The sequence below is a fragment of the Drosophila obscura genome, unplaced genomic scaffold, assembly GCF_018151105.1.
Source record: "Drosophila obscura isolate BZ-5 IFL unplaced genomic scaffold, ASM1815110v1 contig_181, whole genome shotgun sequence".
Taxonomy (NCBI): domain Eukaryota; kingdom Metazoa; phylum Arthropoda; class Insecta; order Diptera; family Drosophilidae; genus Drosophila; species Drosophila obscura.
In genome coordinates this window covers 2176337-2190798 of record NW_024542769.1, presented here as the reverse complement: position 1 = coordinate 2190798, position 14462 = coordinate 2176337, and the positions used below count along the sequence as shown (strand labels likewise).

Sequence of the window (14462 nt, the reverse complement as noted above, 5' to 3'; positions counted from 1 at the left end):
CTTGAAGAATATAGAAAAAAAACCATAATTCTTTCAGCCTATTACTCAGATCGAAAAAAACACCTAGCGAACAGAATCAGGGTTGATATTCGTATGTAACCGATAAGAAATTTTTTACGGAAAAAACTGTTTTCTAGGCTCTGTACGAAAGGCAGTACTCAGATCAAAAAACAAAAAGGTCGGTATATACTGGAAAAGTATCGACGCGGGTTGAGGCATTGACGAAGCGGCTCATAAAATATTTTTTCGTTTTGTTTTGAAAAGCTGATGTTGCGACGGGCGCGCGGTTCTCTTTTAGGCTAGCCTTTGCCTCTGCTTTCGGCTTCGTCAACAGAAAGCGACAGAACACACCAAGAAAATATTAAGTCTTACGACGGGAATAGGTCCAGGGCCGGATTAGCAGTTGCCTAGGGCCCCCTAGGGATAACAGAAAAATTTTGTTGAAAAAACAGAATTCCAAATAATGAATAAAAAATATAATAGCCACTGAGAAAAATACAAAATAAAGGAGGGCCCCAGATTGATGGTTGCCCAGGGCTCGGTTGAGGGTTGATCCGGCCCTGAATAGGTCGCTACATCACATCAGCCCTCAAAACAAAATGAAAAACCAATTCAAGCGGCCAACAATTGTAGAGCCCACACACAAGCACAGTATGTGTGAATACATGGAACACACACGTTTACGTAAACTGAAATCTCGAACAAAGTCGGTTTCGGCAGCTAAAAATTATTCTATGCATACAATCATATATTTTGGAGTGTACACGTACACAACACATGCATGCTTGCTGCCAGTCGGCTCGTGTGACGTCATGAGCCCAACGCGGCCATTCCCAAAGCCAAAGATCTGGGAACGTACGCTGCAAACTCAGCTGCGCCCCTTTCGTTGTATGAACTGGCACATCTATATACTGTATGGTTAGTGCCTGCACAGAACTTGGTATTTTTTATCTTCCGCATACAAAAGCCATACCCTGGAAAAAATACCATGTGCAAACCCATACAAAAGCCATACCCTGAAAAAAGTACGACACTGTAACAGTAAACGGTAAAAATAAAACATGTCGGCAAATCGGTTCAGAAATGAAATTTCTTATTATTGGTTGTATGAGGCGCTATGCCAGGGCGATTTTGTGGACGTAGAACTGGCTCTGGATAATGGATCCGTAATAAAGGCACACCGGCTTGTCCTGGCCTTGTTTTCGGACTACTTCAGAAAGTTATTCCGGGAAAAGCGGTGTTCTTGCAACGTCATTGGTAAGTAGTAAAATGCAATGATTAATAATAATAATAATAACAATATTTAATTAATTGCATTTATAGTCAAAGTGCATGCAGAACATTCAATATTGATGGATATAATTCACTACATGTACCATGTACATGTACATGGCCCGATTGTTGTGCAAAACCTTCGTCAGCACCAGCGAACACCTGGTTCCTATTTTTCTTTTCTTTTCATTTGATTTTCCGCAATTTAGTGAGTGTGAGCGAGAAGGAAACGTCAGACTTCCGAATTGCACAGCTGCTGGTCGCCTGGCGCTTTTTTATAAAACCACCCCTATTCTATGGCTCTGCTCATTTAGTGAGTGTGAGCGAGAATGAAATATTCGGCTCGGAAGTGCGCAGTTAACTTTGTCCTAGAAAAGGCAATGTCGAAAGGCTTGTAAATCACTTGCGTTCAAGAGTTTAAACTTTAAAGGATTAAGACAATATCCCATTAAAAGCGTAGCTTGGTGCAAATTATAGAGTGAATACATATAAAAGTAACAGATTTATATTAATTAAAACCTACACAGGTATGTACATAAATACATATAAAAGTATATATCAAAATATTACAAATATATCTAACTTCGTTAAAAAATGATACTTTAAAGCTTAGATTAGTGTGTTTAATAGCGTGGAAAGGCTGGCATATTTCAATTAATGTGCGAATCACATAAAATTTAATTGGATTTTAAATCGGATATCAATTTAGCAAGAGAGCAAGGGAGAAGAGAGCGGCTCACGCATAATTTATAAAAAAAACTTTAAAAACCTTTTGAACAATGGAAAATACTCCCACTACGTCAACAAAAGCGCAGACCGAACAAGACATGATCCAAATTCATGTAAGTATAGTCCCATGAATCCCTCCCACATATAATTAAAGCAACTTTTAATTTCTAGTGCGGAAAATATGGCCCCTTTATTATATCTTATTATAATTAAAGAGGGCCAGGTCAACCTTTTAGACGAGTACCACTTGCCGAAGCTGGTAAGTTTCAAAATATATTTAAATTTTATAAATTTAAAAATTCATAAATTAATTATGTACAGGATCATAAAGGGTTTCGTGACGCAACCTTGAAAGTGTTGGCGTTGGCGGCGGTGGGGATAGATGGCTTCAAATTTAGATACGTCTATCTAAAAGTGGTAAGTTAAAGTTTTCTATATTCGTACTCGTCTTATTTGAAACTGATATAATATTTACCCATTCCTTTCACAGGTTGAAGTGGGCACTCAAATTTTAGGCGCCGCTCAAATACAATTCGCCATCGATATGGTGTATGAAAAAATAAAGAGCCTCGGCTATGAAGAAAAATTAGTGGGTATTGTGGCCGATGGATGCCCGGCCAACCCACGGCATGAAGTGCGCGGCATACCGGGCATACCTTTCATATGGGATGCCCAGCATCGTCGGTCCATAAAGTCAAAACATTCAAGAGACGATGCTAAAATTCAAGAACTACATAACATGGAATTCATAATGGAAAATGTTCAGAAAATTTTCACTAGCCTTGGCAGCTTTGGAGACCAAAACGATAAATTTTATATCGAAAGCCTAAGGGCGACTGTTGAAAAGCGCTTATATATTCAAAGAAACCCATTAAGTTGGATAGCTTTACCAAAGATAAGTTAGAATACTTGGGAAAAAAAGCTAACATTGAATATAAAAATGTATTAAGCTATGCACTGCTGCTCCCAAGTTTTAATGATTCAATTTGCAAAGACAAATGAAATTACATTGCAAAAATGTATGCTGCGATCCTTCTGATCCTGACTCCGCGCTACGACAGAGTCCATCGCTAATGGCAATATTTACGTATAAACAATAAATTGTTTTTAAATTTTGTATTTTCTTTTATTAGGGTCGCAATTCAATGTGTACGTTTTGCTGAACTCAACTCCAGCTGATTTGGCCATCTTGGGTACGTTATTGGCACAGGTAGTGAGCATTCTCTGCCAGTACGAGCTTTGCTCTTTTGGAAAGAAAGCTAAGACACTTTTTGTCAGTGTGTCCCTATTAGCTGCGCTTAATTTCAAGTTCTTCTTGACATAGTATTGGCCAATTTTTTTAACTATTTGTGATCTCTGACTATGTGTTTGTACAGTATGTGTTTGATTGGAATAGTAAGTGTTTTTATTGATAAGAAAAATGAGGGGTAAATTGCAGTTCAGCTGCAGTAAATTCGTGTTCAAAAACAAAATCCAGCCACCTCTATCGCCGTTTTTGGGCGAAATAGCGACGAGACATATCTATCTTAGCATGCTGATACTTTATACACCCCTTGTAGGCGCTTATATGCTGTCCTTTGCAGTTAGCACAGGTGGCGGGGATATTCCTTGGTTTCCTACAAGTTGAGGTGCAGTGCGGTCCAGCAAATTTCATGCATACATACGGGCGGCTACAGTATGCATGCGTGTGACCAAACACCTGGCACCGGTGGCACTAAACAGGGATGAGAGACCTGCGATGCTTGGTAACCAAAATTTTCCTGCCGTCAAACCGTGACATTCCTAGGATTTCCCGTTGGTGGCGTTTTGACTCAAGTGACAGTACTACCTCAAATGTTTTTATCGGATGTGAGTCAATCTGGTCAAACATTGAGGTCAAATCGTCGCTGAATATGACGGTATGGTCTCCTTTGCGAATCCCCTCCGGATCCAGTCATTGTTGACTTCAGTCATGGAGTCTTTTGTGCAAATGACCTGGACCAGTAGCCTAAGTCCTTGATCCTTTGATGCCTGGTGAGTAAAGCCATCCGTAACTGAGCAGCCCTCCCGCGTGTCCCCGTCCCTAGGTAGACACGCAGTAGGCCTCTGGGGAGCCGCTGGTCGTCCCTGTCTGGGGGGAAGCGGGTCTTCAGATGATGATGAAGATGATGCTGACATTCCTTGCAATGTACGTTGTAATCGGAGGCTTGCTCTGATACGGCGACGGAATTCAGGGGAATTGCGGCGTTCAGCGTATATTTGGAAGAGGCTTGGCATGTTTTATTTATTGTTTCTTTCCTTTTGTGCACGTGGTGTGTTTTTAAGAACGTTTTTGTTTTTTGATAGTTCAGTAATGTTTGAAGTTATTGGATTCGATCTTAATATTCCAATCAAATCCTCTAATTTTGTATTAGTCTCCACTTCATTTTTAGAAGAAATTTCTGAAAATGTTTTTTCCATAGGTCGGTCATTTTGTCCAATTCGTCCAACACTGTGAATGTCTGAAGTGATAGTTGTTTTCGTTTCGTGGTGAAAGTGAGGTGGTGCCGCTTCAACGAACTTAAAGTTTTCAATATTACGAAATTTTTTCCACATTTCGTGCAAGTTGCCGTGCCCTCTTCTTCATTATATACGAAATTATCCCATACGGGATTTAAAGGACTCGGCTTTCTCCAAAAATTGATTTCATTTGTATCATTCGTAGGCTCAACGAACGTCGAGTCCTTACATGTATCGCGCTTATGCCGTAAGATCGGTTGTGTTTTTTTAGCGCACTTCAATGTTATTGAACATTTGAGGCATGTTGCCGTTTCGTCTTGTGCGTTATATTCGAAAAAATCCCATCCTGCTCCTCCGAAACTCTCCACATAGGTGGCTGTCTACCACGAGCTCCGCACTTGTGCTGCAGGAATGTTTTTTGTCCTTCCCGCAGAACCCGCACTTCGGACAAACGTGCGGCTTCGTCGTCACCGCGCACACCGCCGTGTGCTCCGCTTTCTCGGCTGGCTTCTTTGCTGACATCAAAGTGCCGCAGTGTCCTTTTCGAAGTGCCGAGGGTTTTCCCAGGTGGGGGCGCCGCCCACCCCCTCGGTGGCCCCCACTCCAACGTCCCGCAAGGGAGCCGGCATGTGCACTCCCCTTCCATCCGGTTGTCCGGGAAGGGGGGCGGGCCAAGGTTCACAACTCCTCGCAAATGTTTGTTCTGGGACTGGGGGTGGTTTGCCCGCTGCTCCACTCCGCCCATCCGGCGCGCCAGCCTTTTCTCCCTCTTCTTTCGATTAATTATATCTAGCTGCTCCCTTGTTTTTACCTTCTTGCGGTTAACATTGGTGGAGCAGCGAGGCGTGGTGTCCATGAAGCTTGGGTTGGTCGTTTCAGGCAGCTCTGGTGCGACACTTAGCCTTGCCCTTGGCGACGAGAGTGTGGAGCTGGCCAAGGGCAGAAGCTGCCGTCTCGCCACTGAGGTTGGCGGTTCTGGCGCGTGTGTGGGCGTGGGCTCGTCGGAGGCGGCGGATTCTAGCGCATTGCGCATTGCCAGCCCTCCGACGTCTTCTTTCGCCACTGCCGCTGCCGCTGCCACCTTCCGCGTTTCTGGCGCCAATGCCTGCGGTGTGGGTCTGGCCGCGCGGTCTTCTTCCGCAGAAACGCAGAAGGCTACGTGGTTTTCTACATACTGTTCAGCCAACCTGGCCATGCGAACCTCGTTGCTCCCAACCCCATGCGTCAGTTCCAAAAGTGGAATGCTTGCACGGATTGTTTGCAACCTCGCTCGCGCCGTTGCTGAGGCCATTGGTGTGGTGAAGCAGAACAGGTTAAGAACGTCCATATTTTTTTTTAATATATAATATATAATAGCGGTGACCGTGAGTGTTGCGTGTTGCGTTCCGTGTGGGTGTTGCGCGAATTCAAATGGCGGCCATTTGCATTGCGGTAAAAGCACGTTGGCGTTGCCAGTGTTTTCTTCGTGTCACGTCGCCATTCAGCTTGCTAATTTTTAAATTCTAAACGAATCAAGATATCTTTATGCAATATGCAATATCACTACATATAATAATTTTAAATTTTATTGTCCATATTTACGAAGTTGCGAAGTTACGTAGCTACGCCACTGATTGTCATGTGTGATCAGGAGCTGTTGGATTCGGCTGGAAATGTTACGTATAAAGAAAGAGAAATCGCTCTTCCTCATCAGCGATCTTTCATTTTTCAATAAAGAAAAATATGGTAAATCAGACAGCCTACATTACTGTAGGTGTTATGAGTATCGTTTTAAAAAAAAGTTTTAAAGTTTAAAATTTTGTAATTATTTTCTAATCACAGAAACCATTGTTTATTATGCCTTTTATCTTTTTCACATATATGCGCTTTTCTTTTCAGAATACATTTTCCCTTTTTCATCTATTTTACTATCTTTCTCTTTTCTTCGTTACTCTGATTTATGTCTGATTAAGTGCTCTAGGATTTTTTGTCTATGAGAAGCACATGGATCGGAAGTCTCAAACCAATTTGTATCATTCCTAATGCATTTTTCAACAATATTTTTTTCAACATTTTTTGAGAATGGAGTTTTATGGAAGAACTGTGAAAACATTCCAATGTGTTCCACTGAATGTACAAAAAGAGCTGCAGTTGGAATTTTAAGTTGGTCAATTCTTTGTCCATCTGAAATCACGTTTTGGCAGATAGAAACATTTTAGGAAGTGTTCTGTGTAATCAGAACATTGAATGTACATACTAACGGCAGAGCTTTCATCAATTTTGACAGTTGGTGCGTTTAATGTTGAAGAGAATGGAGAAACATTTAAATGGTTCCCAAAGAAAGCTGCAGCAGAAATTGGGCTGCTTTTGGTCTTTCAGATTGCCACACAATATTTCGTTTCAAACCATCAAAGTATTCTTCCAGAGAATCTTGATTAATCTCACTGGTATTAACTATCAATTATACTTTATTTCTAAAAGATCTTCGGAAATATTATTAATTACAAAATTCCTCTAAGCGAGTTTTAAATGTTTCATCAGCAAACAATTTAAAGCCCGTACTGACCGCCAATGAAGTACTCATTTTTCCAAATTCTTGCGGACTGATGTGTTTTTTCCGTTAACTTTGGTGCCAAACGATACAAGTTTGATGAATCAACTTCATAAATCTTTTTAATTATATCCCAAGACACTTGTCTGGTGTTGTCACATCATGTGTCAAGAAGGAGTACTGTTCCTTATCGGAAATACTGTCTCCCAGATCTATATAACCAACAGCTCGGTCAGCATTAGGAAAATACTCAATTTTAGGTTTGATGAGTTTTTCATCAAAAAATCGATGTGTAGCAACGGCTTCATCTTTGTCATTAAAGCAGTACGATCGGGAAACAATTTAATGCCAGTACTGACCGCATTGGCCAATGAAGTACTCATTGTTTGGTGCCAAACGATATAAGTTTGATGAATCGACTTCATAAAACTTTTTAATTATTTGCCAAGACGCTTTACCTTCTGGTGTTGTCACATCCAGTGACAAGAAGTTATTTCTAACACTCTTGAACAAATGTATGTAATCACATACGAATTGGGGTCTAGGCGGATTTAGTAAACAGGCAGAGTTTTTCTTTTCGAGAGCAATTGTATAACCCTTGCCTGAATTATATAATTAACATTTTAACATTAACCAACCAGAAAGCGTTTTAGACGGTAGTGCAAGAAATATTTTATCAATGATTAAAATTAATAATGTTTGCTAGTAATATGTACCCGTGTTTGTTCGCTATACATTTTATTTGATTATCGTGTCCAATCTCTTGTGACAGAAATCCCAAGAGTCATAACTGTGTCGTCTGGGCAAAGACGCACAGGCAAGAAAGTTAAACTTGCCAAAGGAAGTAATCTGTAGAAAAAAATCTGTCTGTAAGCGGCTATCTCCGCAACGCGTGCACCAAATTGCATGCTGTTTTTTTTAATGATAGCCAGATAATGTGGCATGGTTTTCACAATCAAATTTGTACTTTTCTATAAATAGGTTCCTCAAGAATTAAAAATTAATCAAAATAATTTTTAATTTGGTCCAAAAGTGTGTGTTTGAACGCCTATTTCATTTCATTTCATTTTGTGTCTTCTGTTGAACAGAACATTTTATGATAAATTTTGTTTTTATACCTTTTTGTGAAACTAGTGTTCAGGTGGTTTTAAGATATATTAAATTTTCCTTGTAGCTAGAAATTTTAATCACAATCAATAACAATTTTGAAATTTACGCCGGGTTTGCTTGGAGCCTTGATGTAGACTAAAATGCAGCAGTTCTGGTCAGAACGATATGAATATGAAATCACCCCCTGTTTACTTTGAGCGCGAACAATTGTCAATTTCAAAATAAAAACTTTTTGGCATATAAAAACCTGTGTAATTTATTAAAGCAACTTAATGCTATATTTTTTTATTAGCGTACGCATTTGACGGAAAATTTAGCGCGTCTGTGTACTAGGCTTTAAGGGGTATATACGATTTGTGGTAAAAGTGGATGTGTGCAACGCAGAGAAGGAAACGTTTCCGACCCCATAAAGTATATATATTCTTGATCAGCATCCATAGCCGAGTCGATATAACCATGTCTGCTGTCCGTCTTGACTAGCGACTCAGAGACTTTATGAGCTAGAGCAACCAAATTTTATTTCCATACTCATGTGATATCATATTGTTACAAGTGTATTTAATAATTTCGCCACAGCCACAATTTTGAAGATACGAAAAAACTAAACTAAAAATACTGGGTTAGTTGTAGAGAATGACCATATCTACCAGAGTGCCGAATCTGAATCAGGTCGGATCATAATTATAGCCAGAATGAAGAAATTAATTTTCAGTTACTTCCCCGCCTCCTTCAGCAAGAGACCCGCTACTCATTCTCTTTCTCGCCCGTACACTCTGCCTCGTTATGTACGCAAGCGCTTTCCAGAAAAAAATGTAAAATGTAAAATATTTTTGTAAATTCTAAAATTCTGAAAAATCATAAGCTGAAAATGTATATACTGACTGAGTACGGGTATAAGTAGAGTCGCGTCCTCAGAAGCGACTCTCACCTTCTCGTTATCTTCTCGTTTTATAGTGAGCATTATTATATTCCGCGGCTTAACTCAAGTGGTTCACCTGTTTAAATAGAGGGGGTTATGTGGGTTAATCCTTGATAAGTTGCAATGGGGTAGAATTTACCTTGCATGGGTTGCATTTTCTGTATCGTTTTTGCCTATTGCCCATACCCTCTTTTTTCTTAACAGTTTCAAATTGTTTTTTGGTTTACCTTCTCGGTTGTTACAGCAACCGACCAATCAATTAAATGCACAATCAATATGCAAATCGATTTGTGCACCTGGAAGGATGCAAAAAGGAAACTCCGACGAGGCAGCTGCTGGGGCAGGTTCCGTCCAGCCGGAGGAGCCGCCGTCACAACAGGCGCATAAATCTGTCGATGCTGGCGCCGAGTTTCAAATCAGCTTGAACGAATTTTTGGAGTTTTTGAAGCTTTCCTGTCATGTAAACGATATGATAGAGAAAGCAGATATGTCAAAACCACACACTAGGGAGCCAGTGCCGCCCATGGAGGGTGGACCCGGGGCCTCCAAGCGAAATTCTAAAAAAGACGAGTTCGACTTTGACAATTTGGCCGACAATCATCTGGTAAACGAGCTCCTGGGGCTCAAGCGCAGTCATCGCCACTCAAACACTCGGGATGACAGCCGTGGCAGTGTGCTGGGCGAGCAAAAATCCAGCCTACGTTCTGGCCATGTTCACAAGAGGACAGACGCCACCTACCACGGCCTCCACCCAAAGCTCACCGAGCAATTGGATTCCGTCATCAATGAGGGTGTTTTGGACTCGGTGCTGTCCTTTGTCTGTCCAGTTCCAGTGCCCACGGCGCTCACAACCAGCGGACGAGCGAAGACCAAACAGCAGCTGCAGCAGCTGTTTCCCAAGGAAGTTTTTACACTGCCCACACCGACGACCAGCGCGTCGTCCGCACTGCCGATGGGGACAGCCAAGTCCATGACAGAGATTACCCATGTGCATTCATCCATATCGACGACAGCTTCGGCACCGTCCCTGCAGCAGACCGCCAACAATGCCCCGCATGCGGAGCCTCCATCCTCCAACAGCATGGTGCGAGCTCTTGTCAAGGAGCCGACTGCCAAGGCTATCGTGAATCCCACTGTAAGGCGCAAGTCCGTGATGCTGCTCAAGGACAGCAAACATTCGAGGCAGGAGAAGAAGGAGTCGGTAGATTTAAATATGTCTCTGGGAAATCTCTAATCCTTTCCCATTCCTTCAGGCCCGAGGTCGTCATTCATGTCTGCGACGAAGTGAAGAACACCTCCCGTGACTTCAGCTGCCCCCAGCATCTGTTGGTCAGCAAGATGGGGTACTTTGCCGATGTGACTGCCGGCCAGCGCCTGGAGGAGATGGACATATCCGTTCACTGCGACATTTTAATATTCGACTGGCTGATGAAGTGGATCAAGCACAGTGCCCAGAGCCAGGACATGCCCGGTCCGGGACAGAGCAGCGCCGCTGCTTCTGGGCCCCAGCTGGATGGAAACAATGTGGTACCCATTCTGGTCTCTGCCAGCTTTCTGCAAATGGAGCCACTGCTTCTCGAGTGCCTGGCCTTCTGCCATGCCCATCTGAGCGAGGTGGTGCGCACGTCCACCAATCTGTCGTGCCTCAACGATGCCCTCGTCACCCGTCTGGCCGCCATGTTCACAAACCTCGAGCTGGAGATGGTGCGGGACAAGAAGGAGCGCGTGACACCGCGCCTCTGGACCAAACTGATCCAGTCGCTGTGTGAGCCGGACCCGGAGGCCTTGCGCGGCCACTTCTACAGCATGTCCGGCCTCTTCCGTTGCGCTCGCTGCTTCAATTGCGTGACCAACACCATGAAGTCCTACGTCAGCTGTGTGCCCAGCAACATCCGCCTGAACCGCTGGGGCCAGCTGATGAGCCACCATGTGCGGGATCCCAACTGGGACCTCAACATCTATATCATGCAGCTCTTCAAGGAGCTGAAGTCCTGGCGCAAGGTCTACTGGAAGCTTTGGGGCAGCTGCCACTATCTCTACTGCTGCACCTGCGAGGCGCATTTTCCCGTCTACCAGATGAACTGGTGCCGCTTCCATCCTGGGGCACCCAACTTCCTGGGACCGGTTGACTATGCGGGACCATCTGGACGCTTCGCATGCTGTGGCCAGCAGGCCTTTCGCTATGAGACCCTGCCAGGACCCAACGTATGTGTCACTCACCGACCTCTATTCCGCTCTAATCTGCTTGTCTGGCCTCCGTCTTCTTAGGGCTGCCAGTTCCGGGAGCACAGCGTCCTGGTGGAGACCGATCGTGAGCGTGCCATTCTGGCCATTGCCCAGCTGGTGGGCGAGAACTATGCCCTGTGTGAGATGCCGCCGTTAAGGGTACAGGAGATGGCCGCCGCCGGCGAGATAAGCCCCAGCTGGCAGGGCATCTCGCTGACGCCACAGCGCTGCCGCCAGGGTCTACTACCGCAACTCTGCATGGACAGTGTGTTGAAGAAGGGTGGGTGAGGTCCGGCAGCCCGCTGATAACCGCTCTCTCAATCTTTGCTCCACAGTGACCAATCATCGGGTGAGCCGACGGATGCGTGCCTCGCGCTACCAAATGGACACCAGCACTGACTCGGAGACGACATCCACCAGTGAGGAGGACGGTCGCTGTCTGCGCCCCAAAATGCGCAATTTCCATGACGATGAGAACTACAGCTCCAGCAGCGATGGCTGCGAGTCGGAGCACCGTCCCCGCCTAGAAAGGCACGCGGAAAGAAGAAACGCAAACGGTATATCCACCATATACTATTAAGGATCAAACTAACATTTGCTTGACACTCTCTCCCTAGTCCCACCGAGGTGTCGGGTCGCTTCTGGTCCGGCGAGCTGTCTGCACGCAGTAACCAGGATCATCAGCGCGACTTTGAGGAGAAGATCATGAAGCAGGTGGCCACGTACGTGACCAAGAAAACTGGCAACGACCAGAGTCTGGTGCAAAATGCCCAGCCCCTGGGTGGCACCTATGTCCGCCTCGAGTGCGAGTGGAAGGAGATGATCAAGCAGCGTCACAACAACCACAATATACAGGGCGGCACCAATGTGACTGGTCTGGCCCAGAACAGTGGCAGCAACATATGCCTGGGTTCGGCCGTAGCTGGCGGTGGGTCCATGGCTTCTGGCATGTCCAAGCAGAAGCACAAGTAGCAATCCAACCAGATATATCGTAGAAATCGTTATACACACATACCATACAAATTTCTTAGCAAAGATCGTAGACAAAATGTTTAGTCACCAAAGTTCTAGTCAAATGTTTAGCGCAAATTTAAATAAATCATAAATAAAACATTCAATTGGGAAAATGGGGGGTATGGGTAAGGTAGGGGAATGTGGAACATGATGATGACGCAAATAGATCAATAGATTATTATGCACTTCTTAATATTTTTTATTTATTTAACTTAACGCAATTTACAAAGACTTTCTTTTGTTATACATTTCTAAACTTGTTTTTTTTATGTTTTTTTAATTTTAAATCATTTAGGGTTGAAAGAAGAGTTGGAGAACAGACTATTAAAATAAATGCGACGGCACATGTAAAAAACAAATATAAACGGAGGCCCCCCAGGTCCAGGGACATGCACAGAAATATAACACATGATTGATTGATTAAGAGGATCGTGGGCAGTGCCTGAGGCTCAACCTGTAGCAGGAGACCCAGCGACCAAATGTACAATTCAAACAAACAAAACAGAAACATAAAAGGTTTATGCGTTGAATCTGGTGTATTAAGGAACGAACTAGTTTTAAACCAAATAAAGCACTTACAGCATTTAGATGTGCGAGTGGGGCAGGGGAGTTGCTGTTTGAATAACTGGAGAAAAGCATTTAAAAAATTGAAAATCGGGTCTCGTGGATCCTCCTGCACCAGTATCAGCGTGCTCCTAGACCATCTGCTGCCTGTTCGAGTTCTATCTGATTGACAATCTAAAATTTTGCATAAATGGCAATCGAATCGCGACGGCTTGAATTTAGTGGTGTTTTTTTTCGGGAGCTGTGGCTATTGTAGGTGCTACTACTGGGCTCTTAGCAAGCTAACTGAACAGGCACTCGGTGGCCTTTTCCAAGTTCCAGTTCTCCTTAGAGAGGACTCCGCGCGCATCATGCTCGTCGACGCCCATGTCCCTAAGGCGTTGAATTTTTGAATCACAATCTGGGAAGGTGTGCGGACCTCCTGCGTAAGCATTCGTCCAGTGCTTCGCAGTAAGCAGAAACAGATCGTACTTGTCCTTGAACTGGTATGCTACCACAGCGTCCTGCGGATCGTCGGGTTCGGCAGCGGCCAGCAGGGCCTGCAGGGATAGCAACACCGTGCGCAGGGTCATCGCCGCTGCCCAGTTGTCCTTGAGTATGTCCAGGCAAATGGCGCCAGTCACAGATGAGATGTTTGGGTGCCAGATGCGCGTGATAAAACGAACCTGCCGACAAGATGCAGTTTGTTTTAGCCATCTACCTGTGGTTTAGTGCTGCTCTAGGATACCCACCTTTGGGGGATTAAACGGATATGTCTCGGGCACTTTAATTTCCAGTATAAACTTTCCCCCTTCGTATGGTGTGTCGGGGGGGCCTGCTATTTCGCCCCGTAGCTCTGTCCAGCTGTCATTGACAAGTTCGATTTTGATAGAACACTGCACGATCTGTCGGAGAAAATTACATTACGGAGAATTAGTGGGGACGCACTAGTAGTATTGCTTCTCCACACTCGTCGCACGTCCCCAAGTACTGGTCGAGAGTAGAAGCCCCAAGGACCCATAGCACTGTCGCGCGCCAAAAATGGAACCAAAGTCCGCTGCTGCTGCCGCCACCACCTCTGCCGTTGGCGAGGGTGACGCTGGTCATACGGGTAAGCCTCTATCCATAGCCATGGGCTGGACTCGCACTCTGATCGCCTCAACTTACCTCCTCGCTGCGCATAACTTCCTTGAATTCGCGCTTTATGCGTGATACAGCCATATTCGCCATGATGCTTGTGTGGTTCTCTAGTTCTTGTTGTTGCTGCAATACCTGCAATCGCTCCGCTCCGCTCCAAGTTTTGTTGCGTAAAATACGCCTGGCTCAGCTTGCCGACTGTTGGCCTTTTATTTGGGAATTTTGATAATATTACGTACTAGCAACACACACGACAAAAGAAAATGTGTGAGCTGCTTTTTTTGATTATTATTCTGACTAGGGCTGCAAAAACATTGATGTTAACATCTATATATCAAAATATACTTAATATACTGACCAGCGTGATGAAAATACCATCCAGCCAAAAAATGAATACCATTAAATACCAATTCAGTTTCGAGCAATATCCTTACCATAAAAAACCAGGTCAATCCGACGATCAAACGACACTTAACCAGTAACCATACAGTATATATACTGTAT

At 44.1% G+C, this 14462-nt stretch overlaps 2 protein-coding genes and 1 long non-coding RNA gene across 4 annotated transcripts; 2 read left to right on the top strand and 1 right to left on the bottom strand.

Moving 5' to 3' along the window:
* The first annotated feature begins 1687 nt into the window (after nt 1-1687).
* Nucleotides 1688-3075, top strand: LOC111073458. 2 transcript variants are annotated; one of them, XR_005967663.1, is made up of 5 exons: nt 1688-1799; nt 1881-2114; nt 2173-2260; nt 2323-2418; nt 2492-3075. It is a non-coding gene; the product is annotated as an uncharacterized LOC111073458 (long non-coding RNA). The 2 variants fall into 2 exon arrangements; XR_005967664.1 differs by lacking the exon at nt 2323-2418.
* Nucleotides 3076-9280: 6205 nt separating this feature from the next.
* LOC111073435 (uncharacterized protein KIAA1841 homolog) lies at nt 9281-12382 on the top strand. Its single transcript, XM_022365736.2, is given in 6 exon segments — nt 9281-10235; nt 10292-11243; nt 11307-11544; nt 11600-11779; nt 11782-11821; nt 11882-12382. Coding segments are annotated over 6 exon segments (2658 nt in total). The 5' UTR covers nt 9281-9342; the 3' UTR covers nt 12237-12382.
* A 413-nt stretch (nt 12383-12795) lies between these two features.
* Nucleotides 12796-14261, bottom strand: LOC111073436 (ubiquitin-conjugating enzyme E2-22 kDa). The gene is made up of 3 exons (XM_022365737.2): nt 13989-14261; nt 13574-13726; nt 12796-13507 (listed from the first exon to the last, which is right to left on the bottom strand). Exons 1-3 carry the CDS (start codon nt 14049-14051, stop codon nt 13124-13126), a joined length of 600 nt encoding a protein of 199 aa, XP_022221429.1. The 5' UTR covers nt 14052-14261; the 3' UTR covers nt 12796-13123.
* Between the last annotated feature and the right edge of the window lie 201 nt (nt 14262-14462).

Coding starts and splice junctions, on each gene's coding strand:
- LOC111073436 (XM_022365737.2), bottom strand. CDS start 14,051: ATGGCGAATATGGCTGTATCACGCATAAAGCGCGAATTCAAGGAAGTT. Junction 13,727..13,988: donor AAGTTATGCGCAGCGAGGAG/GTAAGTTGAGGC, acceptor TTTCTCCGACAG/ATCGTGCAGTGTTCTATCAA. Junction 13,508..13,573: donor ATCCGTTTAATCCCCCAAAG/GTGGGTATCCTA, acceptor TCTTGTCGGCAG/GTTCGTTTTATCACGCGCAT.